Source organism: Engraulis encrasicolus, chromosome 14 (genome assembly GCF_034702125.1).
Source record: "Engraulis encrasicolus isolate BLACKSEA-1 chromosome 14, IST_EnEncr_1.0, whole genome shotgun sequence".
In the NCBI taxonomy this organism is placed as follows: Eukaryota; Metazoa; Chordata; class Actinopteri; order Clupeiformes; family Engraulidae; genus Engraulis; species Engraulis encrasicolus.
In genome coordinates this window covers 11,645,873-11,667,512 of record NC_085870.1, presented here as the reverse complement: position 1 = coordinate 11,667,512, position 21,640 = coordinate 11,645,873, and the positions used below count along the sequence as shown (strand labels likewise).

Below are 21,640 nucleotides of genomic sequence, written 5' to 3'. Positions count from 1 at the left end.
TTTAGTTTGGCCTCCGCCAGCCCTCATTATCAGTCCTCATGCCACTACAGTAGGCTAGGCTATTAGGCATGATGGCTGTAGGCCTACAGGCCTATTTATTTCAATTTATTCTGAGTGAGCATGAACAATACATTGAAGCGACCATAGGCCTAGTTACACGATGGCTACAGTTCACTGGGTCAAAGTTAAATGTCTTTAATGTTATCCCATGAAAATATAGGCCTACTTACAAATCTCCAGAAATGTGAGGGATGTAGGTAAAGTAGGCCTAGAGAGGAGACACACACTATCGCGCCTAAAGATTACTAGCCTAGAGTTCTACAGTTTTTAACTGGGTGCTGAATCCTATATAAAAGAATGAACAAAACTTCCTTGACTTGTGCATATGAAGAAAGTGACAATAAAAGCTGATTTGACTTGACTGACGACTAGGCGAATAAAGACAAATCTGTGCGGTCCTTCACTTCAATCATTCAGGGAAATAGCCTAACAGCAAACAAACTTTTTTCTTTGAATCATGGGTGAGTATTGTTGATAACTTTCCCATTATTGCACATCTTTTTTATTTGAAAGTTTTGATGAACAGAGATCAGCCTTTCATCCACCTTTGGGTCTACATTAACTTTTGTACCACCAGAGGAGGGCAGCAATCTTCTAGACGTGCTTTCTCAGGGCACATGTGGTGTGTCTTTGTGCACTCGTTGACTTCGCGAACAGGAAGTGTGTATTTCACCGTTGTCATTGTAGCCAAAAGCTAGCTGGTTTAGGTGCTGGTGTGTCTGATTTTGATAGCTGTTTGTAAAACACGCCAATATGCCTCTGGAAAATTTGGAAGAAGAAGGGTTACCCAAGAACCCAGATCTGAGGATAGCACAGCTTAAGTTTTTATTGACACATCGGCAAGATGCAAAAGTAAAAGCGGAGCTGATGGATTCAATCAAAGAGAACAGTGAGTAACGTTAGCGACACAGCTAACGTTAGTGAATTGCCTTCTATTACTGTGCTATTTTAGTCGGAATAAAAAGTGAATCATATATATATATGTACACATTATGAAAAAAGTTAAAAGAGATCGTCTGTTTAAGTTAAGCTTTTGGTAGCCACAAGAGTATGATCTAGTTAGCTAATAAAGCTAGCTAACGGTATACAATTATATAGCTTGTCGGGTTATGCTAACAGTAGTGCTACTGGACATTGAGTCAGCAACTGTGGTGTTCGGGTAATTTACGGAATTAAGGTACATTTTATTTCGTTGTCAATATTTCGTGACATAATAACTCGATCTATATATAGTCACATCTGATTTAGTAACCGTTTACAAGTATGCATGAATATTTGTCGTCAAGTAAACAAAGCTAGGCCAAATTGGCAAAAACATCCCTGACTAACCTCAGTCAGTCACAAACGTCAGTCATATTTCCTCTGTTTACTAATGCCATGAGGTAGGTTTGTTTAAAAAAAATAAAAAATACTCTGGCTACTAAACCTGCATATATCCCTCCGTAGTCTAACACATTATTGTTGTCACGGTGTAATGACTGTTGGAAATGTGTTTAAATGTCTTCAGATATGGCTCCATATTACGAGACCCTCTGCAAAGACCTGAAATGGCAGGTGGACGGAGACCTTCTAAGCAGAATGAAGAAGGCTAACGAGGAGGAACTGAAGCGACTGGATGATGTTTTGGAAGATGCAGAGAAAAATCTCGGAGAAAGTGAGATTCGGGATGCCATGATGGCCAGAGCTGAATACCTGATACGAATTGGGAACAAGGTAGGCTACAGAAAAGTAGTGAAGAACATCGTGCCAGAAAGGAATGATTGACAGCATATTGTATACAAAATTCTTCCACACTGCTCTGCATAATCTCTGTAGCCTATCCTACTATATTTCTTGATTACTGCTGTGACTTGTGATTAGTGAAGAGACTATACCGTCTTTGGAATTACTTGGTGAATTACAAATGGTTTTGTCTGTGTTTTAATATTGCATCTCTAAGTGTTTAATCTGGCTTTCTTCAATGTTCGTTTTCAGGAGGAAGCCCTCACAGCTTTCAGGAAGACTTATGACAAAACTGTAGCCTTGGGACATCGCCTCGACATAGTCTTTTACCTGCTTCGGATTGGCTTGTTTTACATGGACAATGACCTCATCACACGCAACACAGAGAAAGCCAAGAGGTAATGCTTTGTTTACAAACATGGTTTAATGTATCTAACCACCTGTCAAAGATGGGAGCTATGTAGTCAGACACGTAAACTACTCAGGCTCCTTTCATTTAGCAGCACATTATCATTGAACGAGGCAATGGCAACATAACCACATGCTAGGTGTCAAAATCAACTCTATTTGTACACAGAATAATTTATGAGAAATGTGTTAAATTATTTCCTTCTCTGTGCTCTGCCATTGTTGTGTTGACATCACAATTTTCAATCAATGTGAGGACGCCGGCGTACATTAATGTGGCACTAGCTGGCGACTTGAATGTTTCAATGCATTTCAGCTAGTATTGGGTCATAAGGAGCCCACTGTAGCTCCCACCAGTCTGGAACGCAACGGAAGAGCGACAAAGCCTTTATTGATCTGGCCTTTTAGTGATCCAAACGATCCCTTACATTGAGGATTGTGAATTATTAATGGTACTTGCTACCAGGGCTTTAAATTAACTTTTTTCATCACCAGCCAAAATGATAATCTTACTAGCCAAAGACACACTCACTAATGGGTCAAAGTGGCTAGTAAGTTGGTCTTTTCCACCAGCCAAACTGAAACGTCACCAGCATTTGGCTGGTGTTAATTTAAAGCCCTGCTTGCTACTGTTATCTGCAGGGCTGGTGGTTCAGACTCACTGCCTGCTATTAGGCTTGACAGAGTTCATTTGCAAGAATACAATTTAGTCATCAGTGTTTTTTTGTTATTTCAAAAAGTGTTCAAAGGTTCACACTAGATTTTTTTTCTACCATCAGGCCTGTATGTGGTTTGGGCCCGCAATATAGCTTCTTTAAAACATTGTCTTGTATTAAACTTAATTGTCATGTAATAAAACTTAATAGTCATGAAGCATTTTTGTATAAATGTGTTTTTGTTTTGTCCCTCTGCAGCCTGATTGAGGAAGGTGGTGACTGGGACAGGAGGAATCGTCTGAAGGTGTACCAGGGCCTCTACTGCGTGGCCATCCGTGACTTCAAGCAGGCCGCGGAGCTCTTCCTGGACACCGTGTCCACCTTCACCTCCTACGAGCTGATGGACTACAAGACCTTCGTCACGTACACCGTCTATGTGTGCATGATCGCCCTGAAGCGACCGGACCTCAGGGAAAAGGTATGGCCACAACAGCTGCGCACCATCACGTGAAATGTATTTTACGTTTTCTCTCCTTCACATACAGTTCGTACTTTCTTTATTCAAAGTATAAATTATCTAATCTAGTTGTTAAGGTGTGCATTAATTCTTGCATTGGTCACTGATGTCAATCTGCCATGACTGAGAGGTGTATTTTTTTAGATTTAAGTTTATCGTCCCTCATATTTCTTCACCTAATTTGGGTCCCTTGATGCACATACGTCCTCGCATTTAGTGACTTGACTCTTATTATTGTATGGTGTATGTTTGGATGTAGTTTGTGATATTGACTGATATGTCTTGATGTCCTGCTCAGGTGATCAAGGGTGCTGAGATCCTGGAGGTGCTTCACAGCCTGCCTAATGTGCGCCAGTACCTCTTCTCTCTCTACGAGTGCAGCTATTCAGTCTTCTTCCAGTCTCTCGGTGAGTGCTCTCCTTCACGACGCTCGGGTCGTCTGCGTACCAATTGTTCAAGTGAGCTACTGCAAACAATATTGATAAATTTGCATGGCAACGTGTTCGTGCACACGGAATGTGCACGTGCAGGAAGGTCCTGCAGCAGGCATTTTCCAGTTCTTGTGTTCATGAAAGCGTTTGAATGTTAGTAAGCAACGGAAATGAACAGTATGGAATTATGACTATGGAATTATGACTATTAAGACTATGGAATTGTCTTAAACTGTTTTTTTTTTTTTTTTTAATTAAAAATAATTTTTCACAGGACCATAAATTAAGTTACACAAACATGAAAGCCAGATGGAACATTTTGCCTCAAATATTTTTTTTTCTTTCTTTTTTGGTTAACATTTCAGTGTCACAATCGCAAGTCATTAAGCTGTTTTTCTGAAGTGTATTATATGTCTGGTGTGTGTGTGTGTGTGTGTGTGTGTGTGTGTGTGTGTGTGCATGTGTGTGTGTGTGTGTGTGTGTGTGTGTGTGTGTGTGTGTGTGTACGTGTACGTACAGCGCGGGTGGAGCAGGAGATGAAGAGGGACTGGCTGTTCGCTCCTCACTATCGCTACTACGTGCGGGAGATGCGCATCCTGGCCTACAGCCAGCTGCTGGAGTCCTACCGCTCCCTCACCCTGGGCTACATGGCCGAGGCCTTCGGAGTCAGCACTGAGTTCATAGACCAGTGAGTCTCTTTCTCTCTCTCCATCTCCGCTCTCTTTCCCCCTCTTCCTCTTTTACTCTGGGCTACATGGCCGAGGCCTTCGGAGTCAGCACTGAGTTCATAGACCAGTGAGAGTGTCTGTCTCTCTCTGGCTGCATGGCTGAGGTTTTCAGAGTCAGCACCGGACTCGCATACCAGTATATATAATACTGTATAGGCCAGTAGTACATAGTCTTGCTATTAGTGTCTTTCTCCTACTCTACTGCATGGCTGAAGGCTCCAGTCAGCTCCAAGTTCACCCTCTCTCCCCATTTCGATCTTTCTCTCTCTGCTTTACACTGGGCTACATGGCTGAGGCCTTTGGACTCAGCACTGACTTCACAGACCAGTGAGTCTTTCTCTCGCCATCTCCTCTCACTCTTGGAATCTGTCATCATCTTTCTCTCCCCGTCCCTTCTTTACACTGGGCTAGATGGCTGACGATTTCAATCAGTCTCGGGTTCATAGACCAGTCTTTTCTCTTGACCCGACTTGCAACCTGCGATTTCCTCCTAAAAATGAATGGACCCACAGGTCTTTGGCTGATCTGTGTACCACTGCTGCCTGCCATTACCACTTCATGTGCAAGGTGGTCTTGTGACTAAGGCATACTTAATGTTGTTCATGTTTTTTGTTTTTTTTCCTGCTCCTACAGAGAACTTTCCCGATTCATTGCAGCCGGCCGACTGCACTGCAAAATTGACAAGGTCAATGAGATTGTGGAGACCAACAGGTAAGTGCTGACAAACTGACTATGTAACTGATCATTTGACCCAATTTTAACTTTGCAACATGTACAGGGGGTGGACAAAATAACCGAGACACCTGTCATTTTAGTGTCATTTAGTTCCTCTTGCATCCACAGTTAATCCTGTTGGATGTGGTTCATCCTTCTTGGTGTTATGCAAACATTACCTTGGATACTGTGGCTCTTGATACATCACAAAGACTTGCTGTCTCGGTCAAAGATCAAGAATTTCTCCTTTTTGAACTCTAGCATGTCACCCATAATGTTGTGTGCATTGCAAAATGTTGAGCAAAACTGTGATCTTACCCTGCTAATTGAACCTTCACACTTCACTTTACTGGTGCAATGTGCCATTAATGAAGATTGTCCAACAGGCTGGTCCACTTGAGCCATTAAACTTCCAACACTAAAATGACAGGTGTCTCAGTTGTTTTGTCCTTCCCCTGTAGTTCTGTGAATGTGACAACGTTTTCTTTTCTTCTAATGGTCTCTCCACTGCCTTTGCCTGTCTCCCTTTTAGGCCTGACAGCAAGAACTGGCAGTACCAAGAGACCATCAAGAAGGGGGACCTCCTGCTCAACAGAGTCCAGAAATTGTCCAGAGTGATCAATATGTAAGATGGTGTGATGTCTTTGGTATTCAAGCAACCTTGGGGGCGGTTGTACTTAATACTTATGCCTAATTAGTCTGAATAAGTTACTCTTTTTTGTGTATATAATAAAACAAAACCCTTTTCAGAGCTTGTGACAAAATGAGTCTTTTCAACCGAGTTCATATGGAATGTGTAGGTCAGTAAAGCTGGGCTCAGACTACAGAACTTACACATTGTATCTGATTTTCACCTGGGTTGTGCCATACACAATCTTCTCAGTTTGGAAACATGCACATGCACTACACGTTCTATAGTCAGTCAAACATCAAATAGGTTTGTACCATTTGCAACACTGGTACAATTCCATCTTAGAATGTTGCAAACGAGGGAAACAAGGGAAACATGGCAAACAATTGCTTGAAGCCCTCCAGTAGAGTGATGTTCGGCCGATCGTTTGAAAAGGAGGCTTTTGGCCAAGAATCAAGCCGATAATTGTGTAGTGAGAAGTGAAAGACCAACTGGGAAACTCCAACTCCCATTGTCATTGTGACGGCACTAGAGATGTACAGGATCCAAGATCCAGTTCCGGATCCGACAGGATAATAGGGTTTTTCAGACTATCCGGATCCGGCAGGATCTTAAGCAGTGGATCCGGTATCCGGCAGGTACGTAAAAATCAGGATCTGGGGCATCTCTACTTCTTGCGTAGCCTAGGCTTTTCAGTCAGTCTTTCACAACCCCAATCGCTGCATGGAGTGAAAGCCCTTTGGAAGCGGCCGTTGTAGGCAGTGTGGCAGTAAGCCAATGAGTCTTAAAAATAGTTTTCGCCAACATAATAAAAAGGGCCCACGTATGCGAGTTGGCTGTGTTTCAACCTTTTCGTAGGATCCGGTATACGGTTCTGGATCCGGCAGGATCTTAAGCAGTGGATCCGGTATCCGGCAGGATCCTAAAAATCAGGATCCGGTGCATCTCTAGACAGCACACAAGTGTTCACTGCACACGACGAGATTGCATTTATACCTCACCTGTGCAAGCGGACAGCCCCCAATGGCGCCCCAAGGGAGCAGTGCAACGGGACGGTACCATGCTCGGGGTACCTCAGTCATGGAAGAGGATGGGGGAGAGCACTGGTTAATTACTCCCCCCATCAACCTGGCGGGTCGGGAGTTGAACCGGCAACCTTTTGGGCTATAAGTCTGACGCCCTAACCGCTTACCCATGACTGCCCTAGTGTGAGCCTAGCTTAAAGCATTAAATGAGTCGAGGAGACATTGTTTTTGTATAAATAACTGTATAAATTATTTTTTTATTTACAGAAACCTGTTACAAAACAAAATTGACTATACAATCTTTACTTTAAATAGTAAGTCTAACCTACTATGTTTTGTTCATGAATTACATAGCAGCCAACACACAAAAGTCCAGCTGATCAAAATGATTTTTGATTATGTATACAAAAAGAAATCAAATATACACCCTTTTACATGAGTTTCTATGTGGAACCATAACCCCCTTTAGCAAGCTGTGTCCAGTCTCATTCACATTCCACGTCTATGGTGCCGAGTCAAACATCCTCACAAAGTTTCCAGTACACAGAAACATTGTCAGCCGAGTTGGAATTGGAAGGTAAACAAAACATTGAAAGGGGTTAAGAGCAAACAAACAAAAAAAAATCAGACATAAAACCATAAAATCTGGGGTTTCTGTGAAAATATAACTATTCTCACCGGGAAACCCTGGACAACAACAAAAAAAGCCAGGTTTCATATGAGGGTCTGGTAGGCAGGTTCATCAAGCAAGCTCCTAAACCATTTCATAACATTCAAGTAATGTAAAGAAAAAGAAATACTGAACAATGCTCTCTGCCCTCGAAACAGTCAATAGGAAACTAATTCAGGCACTTTCTTTTTCTTCATAATTTCAGAAAAGCGGCAAATTAATTTCAATTAAAAAGCAGTGTTTTGTCGGGTTAAGGTTTGGCAACGATTGATGCAAAGTATGTAAAAAAGTTCATCCACCTTGCTGTTGAAGAATGGCTTCCATCCTTCAGCCTCTTGAGCGTGTTGCCATTGCGACATGATTAACAACGACAAATGTCACGACATCTTTTGACACACACACACACACATTCATTGGGGAGGGGGAAATGACGTGGACAAAGGTAGTAAGCCTCACAAATACACACAGTATCACAGGCCATAATTATTTCACATTCTTACTTTGTTTTGATTGATTGGGAGGCAACATAATGACAAGAGACACAACTTGTGAGGCTTTTAAAAAATAAAATAAAAAATACAACAATGCATCAAGTGATTGAGACTCCCGCTACAGTGGTAAAACTCTTAAAACATCGCAGTATGTGTGACTTATGCTCTGGTTGCTAGATAAGAGGCATATTGCATCATTGGCTTGGCAGTGAACCACTTCAAATAATCTTAAAAGTTATCCTTTTTTTTCTAAATAAATAATAATGATCTCAATTGTACCAAAAATTGTAAGAAAATGCCTGTGCAAAAATACATCTCAATATGTACAATTCTGTTCTTTTTTTGTTTGTTTTTAACAAAATATGTATTCTGAAATAGGGATACTTCAATTGTTTTAAAGTTTTTATGTACGAAAAAAGCCAAAGGAAGATAGAAAACACACTTGCTTCTTCAGCTAGGTCTGGTGATTTGACATCACAGGAGTTGATACATGGACAAGGGGAGTAGCAGCTCTATAGGCTGCATCTTCTAGAGACACCATACATGAAAAATGGATGTATGCAAAACAAATCTGACACAAAAAAAAATAGCCAAATCGCAACCTAGGAACTCTACTGTCCCAAACAAACGTGAAAAAAATATTGCCATATCAAGAGTTCTTGGGGGGGTAAAACCTGGCACACGTTAAATTCTGACGACATGTCGACAGTCTGTCAGTTCAGAACACTCACGTTCTCCTCACTCTAAAGTGAAACACATTTGTACTGGATGGCTAGTTTAAGTTATATCTACGGATGTTGCTGCAAGTGCCAATTTGTTACAATACTGGTAGTGCTGAGCGTTGCATTTCATAAGACTCTGAGGGCATCAGGTGTGCCTTCATCTTTGGGGTAGGGCTATGGCAGAAAGTTTGATAAAGCATGATTAGTAGTGTGGTAGTGTAGACCAAGGCTTGGTCACCAAGACACGTCCGCTTCCCAAACAAGGCTTTAGTGAGATGGTGGATATACAAACGTAACACCAACAACTGGGAGGTCATAAATGACTGCATGTTTTTGCACACAAGTTCACATACCAGTGAAGACTGATAGAAACGGTGCTGCATTAACCGAAGTGTATGTGTGTGTGTGTGTGTGTGTGTGTGTGTGTGTGTGTGTGTGTGTGTGTGTGTGTGTGATCTTTTCATGATCTCGTTTTCAAGGGTTTGAAGCAAGTCGCTCTGCTTGATACAGTGGACAGACTGATTTTGATAAAAACACTGATTTGACGTGACCTCACTGAAACACACAAATGACAAAACACTGAAATGATGCAACATAATGCTGCTACAGTTGGAGAGACAATGATTCAACGCAAAGACTTGAAACGTAACTACAAAATCAAACATTCTCCAGTTGAACTGAACAAAATCTGTGTTGGTGAGGATTAATGTTAGTACTTTTTTTTCACTAAGCAAAGTAGGCTGAATCTCCACTTGAGATATGGTGCTTGTTTCACACACACAGGGTGCATTCCAATATGCGACCTTGCGTCCTCCACTTGTGCTTGTGGCCTCACGTTTGGCTGATGCCCCGCCTCCGTGGAGAAAACAATTACGTTTCCCCGCTGTCAGCCTGGCCACAACAGTTTTTGGGGGACTATTCATCATTCACCATCCAGTTTGCAAATGAGAAAATGACTTTACAACTTTGAGCTTTTGCAAGACATTAAAATATAATGCTGTTGTCAGTGATGTCATCACGACGTATTACTTCCTGGTACGAGGCCACGAGCACAAGTGGAGGACGCAAGGTCACATATCGGAACGCACCCACAGAGTTTGCAGGCCCAGTCCCAGACTGGAGGCGTGGCCTAGTGTTGAAACTACAGAACTCGACTCGTCTTTTTAAGTGTTTTGGTTAAGTTGGTAGTGACTGATTTGGTTAACGGCATTGCTTGTTTTTTTTTTCTCCCCCAAATATGTGCTTTCTGTGTACAGCAGGATAACTGCCCGAATACTTTTAAACATTTCGTTTCTTTTCTTTTGTCCCCCAATCAATATTGGCTTCCGTCACAGTTAAAAACAAGAGGTTATTTTGCATCTACCACCGACTTATATCTTTATCCCAAAATGTATACTGTACCCTCAAAAAAAACAAAACTGAAATGCACCTTCTCACTAAATACTCCAAGACCCGTTTCACAATCGGTTTACCAAACGCGATTTGATAGTTTGATCGTGATGTGTAATAAATCTGTATCGACAGTGGCATGCATGACAATTCTTATGCTTTTTTTTCCTGAAATATTTTTTTTTTCTCTGTGAATGCAATATTTTTTTTAAAAGGAAACATTAAGACTAAAATTTTTGCATACTTGTTCAGTGTAGGTATATGGGAATTGGTTTGCAACCTTCAGTCACACCAATTAGACTGTATTTTTTGTCCGTCCGTCGACAATTTCTTTTTCAACAAAGACACAAAAACAAACCCACACCACTGAGCTTGAGGAGGCCTCCCGTGTGACTGTGTTCTTAGTGTTGGAATTCCCCATGGCTCAAGTGCATCACTCGCAAACATCAGTTGTGTATTTTCAGACTTAGTTTGTTTTCCAGTAGTCCAGCAAAATCTTACCTGACTCAACCCAGGCTCTTGCATACGTCCACATAATTCACACGCACGCATTGACACATTCACACATGCGAACACACAGAAAAGAGAGAGAGAGAGAGATAGAGGAGAGAGAGAGAGGAGAGAAAGAGAGGTGAAAGGACTCCCATTTGCCACGCTGCCTCCAGTTGCTCCTGGTGCTGTGTGGTTGCAGTATTGGCCTAAGAGCATGTGTGTATGTGTACCAGCCCTTAACTCTGCAACAGTCACTGCACCACAGTCAAGGGCTAAAGGCAACTCCTCTCTCTCCACTCCTTTGGCCTCCTCTCCACTCCAGCACCACCACCAGAGCAGCTCAACGTCTCCTCCTAGTGGAGAGACATGGCAGGGCACCCTGGCCCCGCACAGCAACAACACCACGAAACACATCACCCGCATCATCTGAGCACGCAGCCTCCTTTTCCTCCATGGTTCCACGTTGCGCCCCACGCATGGCCTTTTGTAACCCCCTCTGCTCCACACGCATGGCTTCAAGAGGACCCTCCCCTTGCTGATGCCACATTAGCAGACCATACCATGCGAGACGTCGCTCGTGCTCAGCCCCTGAGGATCATGGGAGGTTGCCGGTGACTTGTCAGAAAGGCCTCGTCCTCCAGATCGTCGTGGTCATCCGGATCACCGATAGGCACCGTCCAGCCCCGGCCACCAATGTCAGGGACGAGCCTTTGGCTGTGAAAGGAAAAAAAAAACATACAGGGGGGCATCGTCAAGACAACGGTGTAGTAAACATGACCAAGCAACTCCTCACGACTAGGCAACTCCTGCCAACCTTAATAACACATGCTCCTTGTTTTTTTAAATGTTAAAACCCTTTCTACACCACTCACAGAACTCTGTGTAAAAAGTTCTTGTGACATTATAGTGCGAACATTTTTGTTGTTGCAAAATTCAAATCACATATGTAATCATCAATACGACTGCTAAGAATATATTAAGAATATCCAGTATAAGCTATTAACAACTTTGTATTGAAATGATGTTAAAATTATCTGAATGTTCTACGGCTGTTTTGCTGGCAACGGTTAAGATTAAGTGTCTAGACCAGTGTTTCCCAACCAGGGGTACGTGTACCACTAGGGGTACGCGAGCATACTGCAGGGGGTACTTGGGAAAATTTAATTTGAACAAATGCATGGAGCAAAGTCACACTGGAATAGAAAAAGCAATGTAAAATATGAGTTAGGGGGCACTCATGGTACAATGAAATGGTTTGGGGGGTACATGAGACACAAAAGGTTGGGAATCACTGGTCTAGACCACAGCAGCTCGTTCCAGCACCTCAGCTCAGCTTCTGGCGTACAGGCCTCCTGACAAGCAGCCACCTGGCACTGTGGCGTGGGCTCCAACTCGATATCTAACCTCCCATCCTGCCCTTCTGCTTCGTTGGCGCCCCACGTCCGTGGCGAAAACAATTAAGTTTCACTGCTGGCAGCCTTGGCACAACAACTTTTTGGGGAATCTTTTTTCCACCCATTCAACATCCAAATTGCAAATGAGGAAAAATGGCTTTTGAATTGTGCTTTTACAATTTCCTGGTCAACACCAGACAATCTCACTCGTTATCATTGCCCATGGCCATTTATTGGGCGTTACGAATGTGTGATTTGGTATTTTGTAACCCATAGCAGCCAATCGTGTCAGTTGTTTCTATTCAAGCAAACTGCAGTCATCACCTTTCCACCCCTTCCCACTCTCTGATTGGAGCCCAAGATCTGGAACCCTGGCTGAAGGGTAGAAATCCATGCTGCCTTTCAGATCGGAACAATTGTGCAAAGCTGCTTTAGATTTCCCAGGCTTCTTTTGCAAGATAATAAACAGGGTGTCTGCAGCTTTTAACAAGTGAAATTTTAGACTTTTTTAGACCTTTTTTAGACCATCATGGGCAAAATTTTAGACCTTCGCGGAGTAATAAAAAATGAAATAAAGCCAGATTGTGGTCAATTGATACGCGCGCGTGCACACACACACACACACAAAAGCACACGCACACACGCGCACACACAGAAGCCGACAGGGGAGGGGACAGTTGACCCGGCCCCAGAGAAAGAGGCCCCCCAGAATTGGGACCCAATTGTATTGTATTTATTGAGAGGGGGGCCCTTTCAGATGATTTAGCCCCGGGCCCGGTAAAAGCTGTCAGTGGCCCTGCACACACTACACTACACACACACACACATACACACACATACACATACACACACATACACACACACACACACACACACACACACACACACACACACACACACACACACTAGTGCATATTATAAGCATAAAGAGATCTGATCATAAATGACCAGTGAGAAGGTGCAATGCTCGCTTTCACAATTTCAAGTTATCAAAGCCAGCATTTGTGAACAGCCTGTCTTTACATTGCACTGACTGAGGTTTTTAAATCAAAATGTGATTGCCATGTGTGCAAGCCTATATCAAGAGGACCTAACCAAGATAGAAGAACAGAACATGAGCTACTGCCATAAAATGCTACCATAAAATGACGTTTATTTGTTTCATCTATTGGAGGTGTCCAAGAGAACGTCTTGTGGCAGTTAATACTAATAACAAAATAGTTCGAAATTTTGACCAACTCAGCCCATGCCACTCAATCCAAAGATTCATGCTTTATTCGTTTTAGGGGGGTTGTACCAGAGGTCTCACGCAAGCGAGAGTGTAACTTGCATGACAGCTCAAGAGCGCGACGCGAGAAAGATTCTGCCACGGCGCGAGAGTCGGTAATGCGCAGCTGGCTACGGTATTCAAAATCTAGGGCTCTTTTGATGTAGACGTAGTTTAGGCTTAACATATTTTCAAGCAGCATAACGTGAAGCTAAATGGTGATCAATTCATAAGCAGCAGGCAAAGAAAACGCAAAACGGGGTTATAACAATTAAATCATCCATCAACATAGCATATCTTATCCATTTTGTTAAATGAATTGCACATGTTTCATGTGCTTTGACTCCTGAGGTCTTTCAAACATTGACGGACTGACTTTGAGCTAATGAGAAGTGCATGTGACAGCACACACGAAACGTTTGTGCGTGGACATGACCGAACAGCTCAAATGCCCACCAGTTTGCAAATTGCTACCACAGAACCAGCACAAAATACCAAGGCATCAAACAGAATAGGACTACAACAAAGGCACTTCCATGGGAATTCGACTGTTAAATCACTCATAATTTCAGATTAGCCACACACACACTGTCGCTACTCTCTTTCGCTCGCACAGACACAATCAAGCTTCGCCAACGTTGAGGCTAACAACTACGCTAGACTGCTAAGCCACAGCCAACACCTGACTATTCCATCACCACTGCAAGGACTAAAAATCACTTCTTACCTGCAACGATTCACACTGGTGCTGACATATTCTTGGCTTGCACTGTCACATTTGTCTTCTGTTTTTAATCGACATCCTTCCAAATAGAAATCCGTTCTTTTTCAATGAGGTGGTGACTGACTTCCCTCATTAGTTAAACTTCTTCCAGGTGTTTAAGACAGTCAAGAAGCCTAGTTATCTAATGTATGGCCAACGCAACGCCAATATCGCTTTTACAACGTCTAGATATAAACAATGTCTAGATATAACACCACTAACGTGGGCTTTCTATTCAGACTGTGCGGTGAAAGGGGAGGAGGAGCTACAGTACATTTCCGTATAACATCTGTAGTTTTATTATTGTACGTTACAAACAGCAACATTTCATGTAGAACTACACAGACTATAACTGCCACAATACCAGAAAAAGTGGCGTGGAAAAGGACGTAAAAACAAAGCAAAACAGAACAAATAAACATTAATCCTTTGTCGATATTTTGCATTGAAACGTAGGTCTTAAATTACTCAAACTCAATTTTAGACTCAAGTGGAAAAAATCCCTATATTTTAGACTTTTTTAGGCCTAAAATGGATAATGTGTAATTTTAGACTTTTTTAGACTTTTTTAGACTCCGCGGACACCCTGAATAAATAAAATATCTATCGTCAATAACGTCTTGCCTCGCAGCACGAGGCCCCAAGCTGAAGTAGTGGACGCGAGGTTAGATTTTGAGTTGGACCCATGTTGTGGCTTGGCTGGCTGGCTGGCTGGCTGACTAGCTGGCTCACCTGATGTATGAGGGAGTTATTGGAGAGGCCGGGTGTGCCGGGGATGGGCCGCGAGTGCTTGCTGTGGATGTTGTTGACCGCCGGGGACTTGGCCACCTTGGGCCTGCCGGGGCCTTGGCTCCCACCCAGGCTGCCTCCCCCTACCCCTCCCCCTCCGCCGGAGCTGTTGACGGGCCCCGAGGAAGCCGGGGAGCCCTTCCGCTTCTTCCCCTCCAGGCCGAAGGAGGCTCCTCCGGTGGTGGAGGTGGAGGTGGTGGTGGTGCTGCCTTGCTGTTGGGACTGCGGCCCTGCGGCCGCGTCGCCACTGCTCTGGTGGACAAAGGGGCCGAGCGAGAGCGTGGAGTCGCTGCTGTTCATCACCACGCTCATGCGCTTGATGGACTCGGCCGGGCTGGCGGAGGGCGGGCCGCGGCCGGGCGGCTCGTGCCTCAGGCTCAGGCTCCGGCCCGGGCCCGGCGTGCAGTTCACGCCGACAGTATAGACACCGGTGTGAGAGGACGTCGTCGACGACGATGATGATGATGACGAAGAGGAGGCTGGGTTGGAAGGGTTGGCGGAGGCGTGAAAGGAGTTGCCAGAGGCCCCCGATCCCGCCACGCAGTTCCTCTTGAACGGGGACGAAGATGAGGACGAGGAGGACGAGGAAGAGGAGGCCGAGGGGCTGGACTCGGCAGAGTACGCCGCCGACAGCAAGGAGCTGTTTTTACGCTTCTTCCCCAGACTAGTACTACTACTACTGCTGCTGCTGTTGTTGGTGGCGTTGGAGCTGGCAGAGTGGCCCAGGGCGGACGAGGCAGACGACTCTTTGGGCCTGAAGGCAGACGATGACGAAGACGACGACAATGATTTACTGCTGCTTGTCCGAGGCTGCTTGAGGGGCCGGCCCGAGGGGAGCGAGGAAGAGTGGGGCGAAGGCATCTGGGGCGAAGAAGAAGAAGTAGTAGACGAAGAAGACACTTGTCGCGACTGCGAGGCGCCGGCGTAGGGCGCGGCGGGGTGCTCGGCCGGGCCCTGGCCGCCGGAGGAGGCGGAGGCGGAGGCGGAGGTGGTGCGGGCGTTTAAGGTGGTCCCGTAGGACAGGGCGGGTTTGCCCTCGTGAGTCTGGCCGTAGGCTGGCGTGGGGGGCGCGGGCGAGGGGCTACGGAATCCCGAGTGGGATGGCGAGATGCTGTGCGGGGTGGCGGAGGCGGAGGAAGAGGAGGAGGAGGAAGAGGAGGAGGAGGAGAGGGCGTTTGTGCTTGACCTGTGGCTTGACGAGTTCTCCAGCGCCAGTGGGATTTTCCTGGGGGAAAAAAAGTACAATGAAAGTCAAATTGCAGTTCATTTTACATATCAAGGCAATATCAATATCAAGGCAAATGCCTGAAATAATGTTTCATTCTGGAAACTAGCGGTACTCTACTGGTACTAGCAAAATGTTGAATGTGGTAAGCGTACGGTCACGTGCCTGATTTCAGCCTGTGATTTTTTATCGCTGCGTTTATGAGAGCAGAAGGAAGGGAAGCACAAGAGCAAAAGAGCAAACACAGAAAGCACTAATAAGTGAAATACATAGAAATGAAGCTGTTAAAATATGAAGCTCACAAAAACATTCAAGAAGAACAAAGCAAGAGACATGCATGATATGCCTCGCACACATGAACACAAGCGCGCACACACACACACAGCGCATGCACACACATGTGCACACACTTGTCAGCTTAGCTTCTCATCCTCTGAATACAACTGTCATGTATGCATGCCAAGGACCAACAAACACAACAAGCACATACACACATGTAACACACACGCACATCGACTTAAAACTTATGTATTATTATTATTTATTATTACATACACGCACGCACGCACACACGCACGCACACACACACACACACGTATGCATAAACACATAAACACACACACACACACACACACACACACATACATATGCATAAACACACACACGCATCTGCACGCATGCACACAGGAAAGACAGATAGCCAAAAGACATTGCAATGGAAACCCATCCACTCACTTCCACATCTGGGAGTTGACATGCTTGTCCATCATTAGGCTGAAGGCGCAGCGCACTCGGTCCCAGCGCCGGTCGAACGAGTGACAGCTCTTCCCATACAGCCGGCTTCCGAACGTGCAGAACTGCAGCATACCGAGGGGAAAAACAAAGAGCAAAAAAAGAAAAGAAAGGGGAAATGTGAAAAAACATCAGTTTTCTATCCCCGCCTCAGCAGCCAGAGCAACAGAAAAACACCAGAAAAAAAAACAACCACAAACGTTCAAGCAGAGCAGAGAGTTCAAGCAAGATCGGACCACTTCTTTATACTCTGATTATTTTCACAGCAGGGATTTCCATTGGGTTAGGAGTGATGCAGGCTATATTGCAGCAGAACACAAACCCCTCTTTTACTTATATTTCTGCTACAACTGTGAGCTACTCCTCTAAACTGTTGGAAAGCAAACCTCAGCAAAACAAAAGCTCTGAATGTTGAATAACCTGCATCGATCACTTCCTATTCAGCTCCAACCATCTTAATTTTATCTCGTGTTTTTTTTTAAACATTACAACGTGTAACACTTGGTGGACATTCACAAACCTATGCTTTTTTTCGTGGGCATTAAATCAGTTTCAATTATGTCTATTGCCTTGACGTTTTGTATTGTTACTTCTCATTGCTGCCACGGTTGAAGAGGGAAAGAGTTCAGCTGCATTCAGAGGGCAACACAGGGCTGTGATTGAAAAAGACCCCCAAATATCCGGACGTGGACCTTAGCAACGCTGGGAACAAGTGCTGATAGACCAATACCACTTTGACAGTTAGAATTGTTTTAGAATTGAAGAGTTCAGATGCAAAAACCCCTAAGTGCCTTTTCAGAAAATAATCTTAATTCATTTTTATTTAATACAAAGCTATCAAAATTGCATTTTTTTTAAATGTAATATAACTATTTAAATGTATTATCAAGTACATACATGTAAACCAAACCAACAACGGGGTTCTCTAAAATATAGAAGTGCCGGTCTTCAGAAATGGAGTTAGGGGGTTTTGCATCTGAACTCATCTAATTCTTTTGATTGACAGTCAATCAACCCAACTAACAACGGCCATTTAAACAATTTGATAGCTCTCTAAAATAAAGGGTCACGCTGAGAAAAGTATTTGGATTTTTGAAAGTGAGCCATCTCAGCAATATTTCCCAAGGAGATATATTGTTTCAAGTCTCCCGAAGAGATGTTTGGGGAATTGCCCTCTACTTCCTTGTTCCGCTCAAAAATTCTGTCATGTCCTGCCCCCGGCCACTGTTTCAATTATGAATCGAACGTACATATGCCCTTTATTCAGGTCAGTGGAAAAGATCAAAGATGAGGGAAAGTAAGTAGTAAAGCCCATCTATATTCTAAACAGTTCACTCTTTACTAGAGGTGCACCAAAAATTCAGCCGCAGAAAATATTCGGCCGAAAACGCAAAAAAAAGACACTCGGTTTTCGGCGGGAAGCCAATTGAGTGGCCGAATCGGAGGCCGAATAGAAAAAGAATTGATGAAGGGCATTAATTAAACTAATTTCAGTTCTACTCTAACATTTAAAGGCCTCTAATACATATTATTTTCTTTCAAAAACATGTCTAAACATTTATTGTAAGTTATAGATTTAAGCAACATTTAAAAATAGTGAAAAACCTAACTTTTGATAACTTTTAACTGAATTGTAATATTCGGTTTCGGTATTTGGCCAAGTGATTACTTATTATTCGTTTTCGGTTTTGGCCACAAATGTTCATTTCGGTGCACCTCTACTCTAAAAGTATAGTGGCAGTGATTTTACACATGCATTTCCAGCTTGGAAAAATCAAAATATATGCTAGGGGTGGGGGCTCATTGGGCTAAGGTGCTGTACCATTATGCCAAAAATACTGAATCAAACCAAGATATCGCAAAACACGCCCACTCAATGGAAAAGCGTGTGCTCAAGTTGGGTCTCCAAAGGGGGCGTTGTCCCTTACTTCTTATTCTCTTTTTGAGGTTTTTGCGTAAGACGTGCGCTACCACCATCTACAGCGCTAAAGGGACTTAATTGATTCTCAACCTCAGGACTCCGAAGGTCTCCTAACCGAAGGTCTCCTAAAGGGGCGTTCACCCGACATAAAGTGGATACCGGAAAAGAAACAAAATGACGCTTCTTGGTTAGATCCACCTTCTTTGATTATGCCAGGGACCAGGGTTCGAATCCTGCCCCAGGTCGTTTCCCAGTCCTTCCTCATCTCTCTCCCTACGGATTTCCTGCCTACCAGAGCCCCCCAAAATTAACCACAAAAAAAAAATCTAGAAAAAGGAGAAGGGGGGAGGGGCTGGTACTCACCGCTGCCGGCCGTGGGTGGTAACCTGAATAGTGGCAGTCCAGCTTGTCTGGCTCCGCGTCGCGTTCCTCGGGCTCGCCCTCGTCGCTGGAGAGGCGCGTCTGCCCGTCCACGGCCGCGGTGGCCAGCGCTGGGTGGTGGTGGTGGGGCGGCTCGTGGCCCGTGCCGGGGTCTCCCCCCTGGCCCTGGGCCGGGCCCCCACCGTGGTGACTGTTGCTGCTGTTCGGCCTGCTGGGACACGCGAGAGGAACACAGACGCAGAATGATGACGGATGCTTAACTGCATGTCTTTGCACATGAAAAACACCTTCTGCAAGTGACAGGTTGACTGGAAAAGTATAGCAAGATATAAAGTAAAACAAGGTAAATAATTGAATAAACAGAATAATCAATGTTAACCAGAATAACCAAAAAATAAGGTTAAATGTATTAGTTAATAACAGTATTGTAATAATTTATTGCATCTCTGAAGATTACTACCATTATCGTTATTATTTTGTATATTCCAGTGGGCCATTGCCTCACAGACCTAGACTAAGGTTGTGAAAGGGGGTGCACAGAGGTGTTGTGGCTGGAATGAGCGGGATTGTGAGGTTTGGTTTGGGAGTGAGGGCGCTGGGTGTTAGTCCAGGTGTTGGGCGAGCGTCAGGGTACCAGTGTGGTTGAACTCATCGTGGAAGAGCGGGACTGCAAGTTCGGGAGTGCAAGTGTAGGGCGTGTATCAGGGATTGTGGGGTGTGGGTTGCGGAGGTCAGCCGGTCTGAGTGGCTGTTTGGTCTAAGTTAGTGTTTCTCAACAGGGGCGGTACAGCCCCCCTAGGGGCATTAGGGAGCTCTAGGGGGGGGCGTTGAGAAGGCTACAGTTCAGAGAGGTTGGTGCTTAGTTGCCATTGGGGGACATTAGTCTATTAATTTTTTAATACTAGGAGGGCGTTGTCAGGTTTATGATGGGGTCAAGGGGGCGTTGGGAGACTTATGATGAGGCCAGGGGGGCGCTTGTTCAGAAAAGGTTGAGAACCACTGGTGTAAGTTAAAGTCACTGTGGAAGGGTGCGATTGTGAGGTTTGGCTTTTAGATGTTTATTGGGTGTTTGTGACGGACATGACACCGTGGGTGATCACAGTACTCACCATGGGAGAACGGAAATGAAAGGCTTAGCTTTGGAGTGAGGGTGCAAGGTGTTTGGGCAGGTGTATATCAGGGTACTATGAGGGGCTACTCACTGTGGAAGAACAGGGGTGAATTTCTCAAAACCAAAGTTGCTTACTACATTAGCTACTTTGTTGTTTTCAATGCATTTTCCCATTGGCAACTACCGAAGTTGATAACAGGCTAACAACTTCTCTTTTGAGAAACTCATCCCAGGATTGTGAGGTTTGGCTTTGTGGTGGAGGTGTCAGTGGGTCTGAGTGGGTGTTTGTTCTGAGTGGGTGTTTGGTCCGAGTGGGTGTTTGGTCCGAGTGGGTGTTTGGTCCGAGTGGGTGTTTGGTCCGAGTGGGTGTTTGGTCCGAGTGGGTGTTTGGTCCGAGTGGGTGTTTGGTCCGAGTGGGTGTTTGGTCTGAGTGGGTGTTTGGTCTGAGTGGGTGTTTGGTCTGAGTGGGGTTTCACTCACCGTGGAAGCGCGGGATTGTGAGGTTTGGCTTTGCTGAGGGGCGCCGGCTTGGCGGGCGCATCGCTGGCCGTGCCGTTCCTGTCGGCTGTCTGGTGGTGGTGGTGGTGGTGCGGGTGGTGGTGGTGGTGGTCCTGCGAGAGACGCGACGAAGAAGTAGTAGTAGCGGAGGAGGAGGAGGTGGCGGGATGAGGGTCCCTGAGAGGGGGGTTGTTGGTGGTGGTGGCGGAGGAGGCGGTGGTTGTCGTCTGCTGGGGGAGGTCTGTAGAGGAGGAGGTGGTGGAGGACCTATGCTGCTGCTGCTGCTGCTGCTGCTGCTGGAGCTCCTTCTCCCGATCCCGCGCCTTGCCCTTGTGCTCCGCCAGCAGCGTGTCGAAGCGCTTGCCCCGGCCTGGCACGGCCCTCCTCTGGCTTAAGGAATGTGTCTAATCAAGAGAGAGAGAGAGGGAGAGGGAGGGAGAGAGAGAAGCAGAGAGAGAGAGGGGGGGGAGAGAGGAAGAGATAGAGGAAGAGAGGATGAGAGGGGGGCACAGACAGGAAGAGAGCAGGAAAGAGTAGAAGGAGTTAAAGAGAAAAGGAAAACAAGAGAGTTGAAGAGGAAGAAAGAAGGGAGAGAGAGAGAGAGAGAGCGAGAGAGAGAGAGATCGAGAGAGATCGAGAGAGAGAGAGAGAGAGAGAGAGAGAGAGAGAGAGAGAGAGAGAGAGAGAGAGAAAGCAAGAGAGAGGAGGAAGGAGGATGCGAGCAGCCCCGTTATGATAAAAGAAGACAGAGTTCTGATAAGGAGAGTGGCACGGCTTTGGGCATCCTCCTCACCTTGCATCACCCTGCCTGCTCCCTACAGCACTATTCACTTCACTTCCAGC

General features: G+C 45.0%; 2 protein-coding genes across 4 annotated transcripts in view; one reads left to right on the top strand and one right to left on the bottom strand.

Moving 5' to 3' along the window:
* The first annotated feature begins 686 nt into the window (after window positions 1–686).
* On the top strand, window positions 687–5,987 carry psmd6 (proteasome 26S subunit, non-ATPase 6). The gene is made up of 8 exons (XM_063214919.1): window positions 687–949; window positions 1,568–1,773; window positions 2,035–2,180; window positions 3,105–3,324; window positions 3,662–3,770; window positions 4,314–4,482; window positions 5,156–5,233; window positions 5,769–5,987. The coding sequence occupies exons 1-8, from the start codon at window positions 814–816 to the stop codon at window positions 5,863–5,865; spliced, it is 1,161 nt and encodes a 386-aa protein (XP_063070989.1). The 5' UTR covers window positions 687–813; the 3' UTR covers window positions 5,866–5,987.
* A 2,147-nt stretch (window positions 5,988–8,134) lies between these two features.
* Window positions 8,135–21,640, bottom strand: part of LOC134462070 (ataxin-7) — a 60,168-nt gene continuing 46,662 nt past the window's right edge. For 2 of the 3 annotated variants that reach the window (XM_063214924.1, XM_063214925.1), the window contains 5 exons: window positions 20,780–21,201; window positions 19,171–19,399; window positions 16,830–16,951; window positions 14,813–16,094; window positions 8,135–11,370 (listed from right to left, as the gene is read on the bottom strand). In XM_063214924.1, the coding sequence (XP_063070994.1) occupies window positions 11,353–11,370; window positions 14,813–16,094; window positions 16,830–16,951; window positions 19,171–19,399; window positions 20,780–21,201 (2,073 nt within the window). In that variant the 3' untranslated portion in view covers window positions 8,135–11,352. The remainder of the gene's footprint in view (window positions 11,371–14,812; window positions 16,095–16,829; window positions 16,952–19,170; window positions 19,400–20,779; window positions 21,202–21,640) is intronic. The other variant, XM_063214926.1, reaches the window with a different exon arrangement.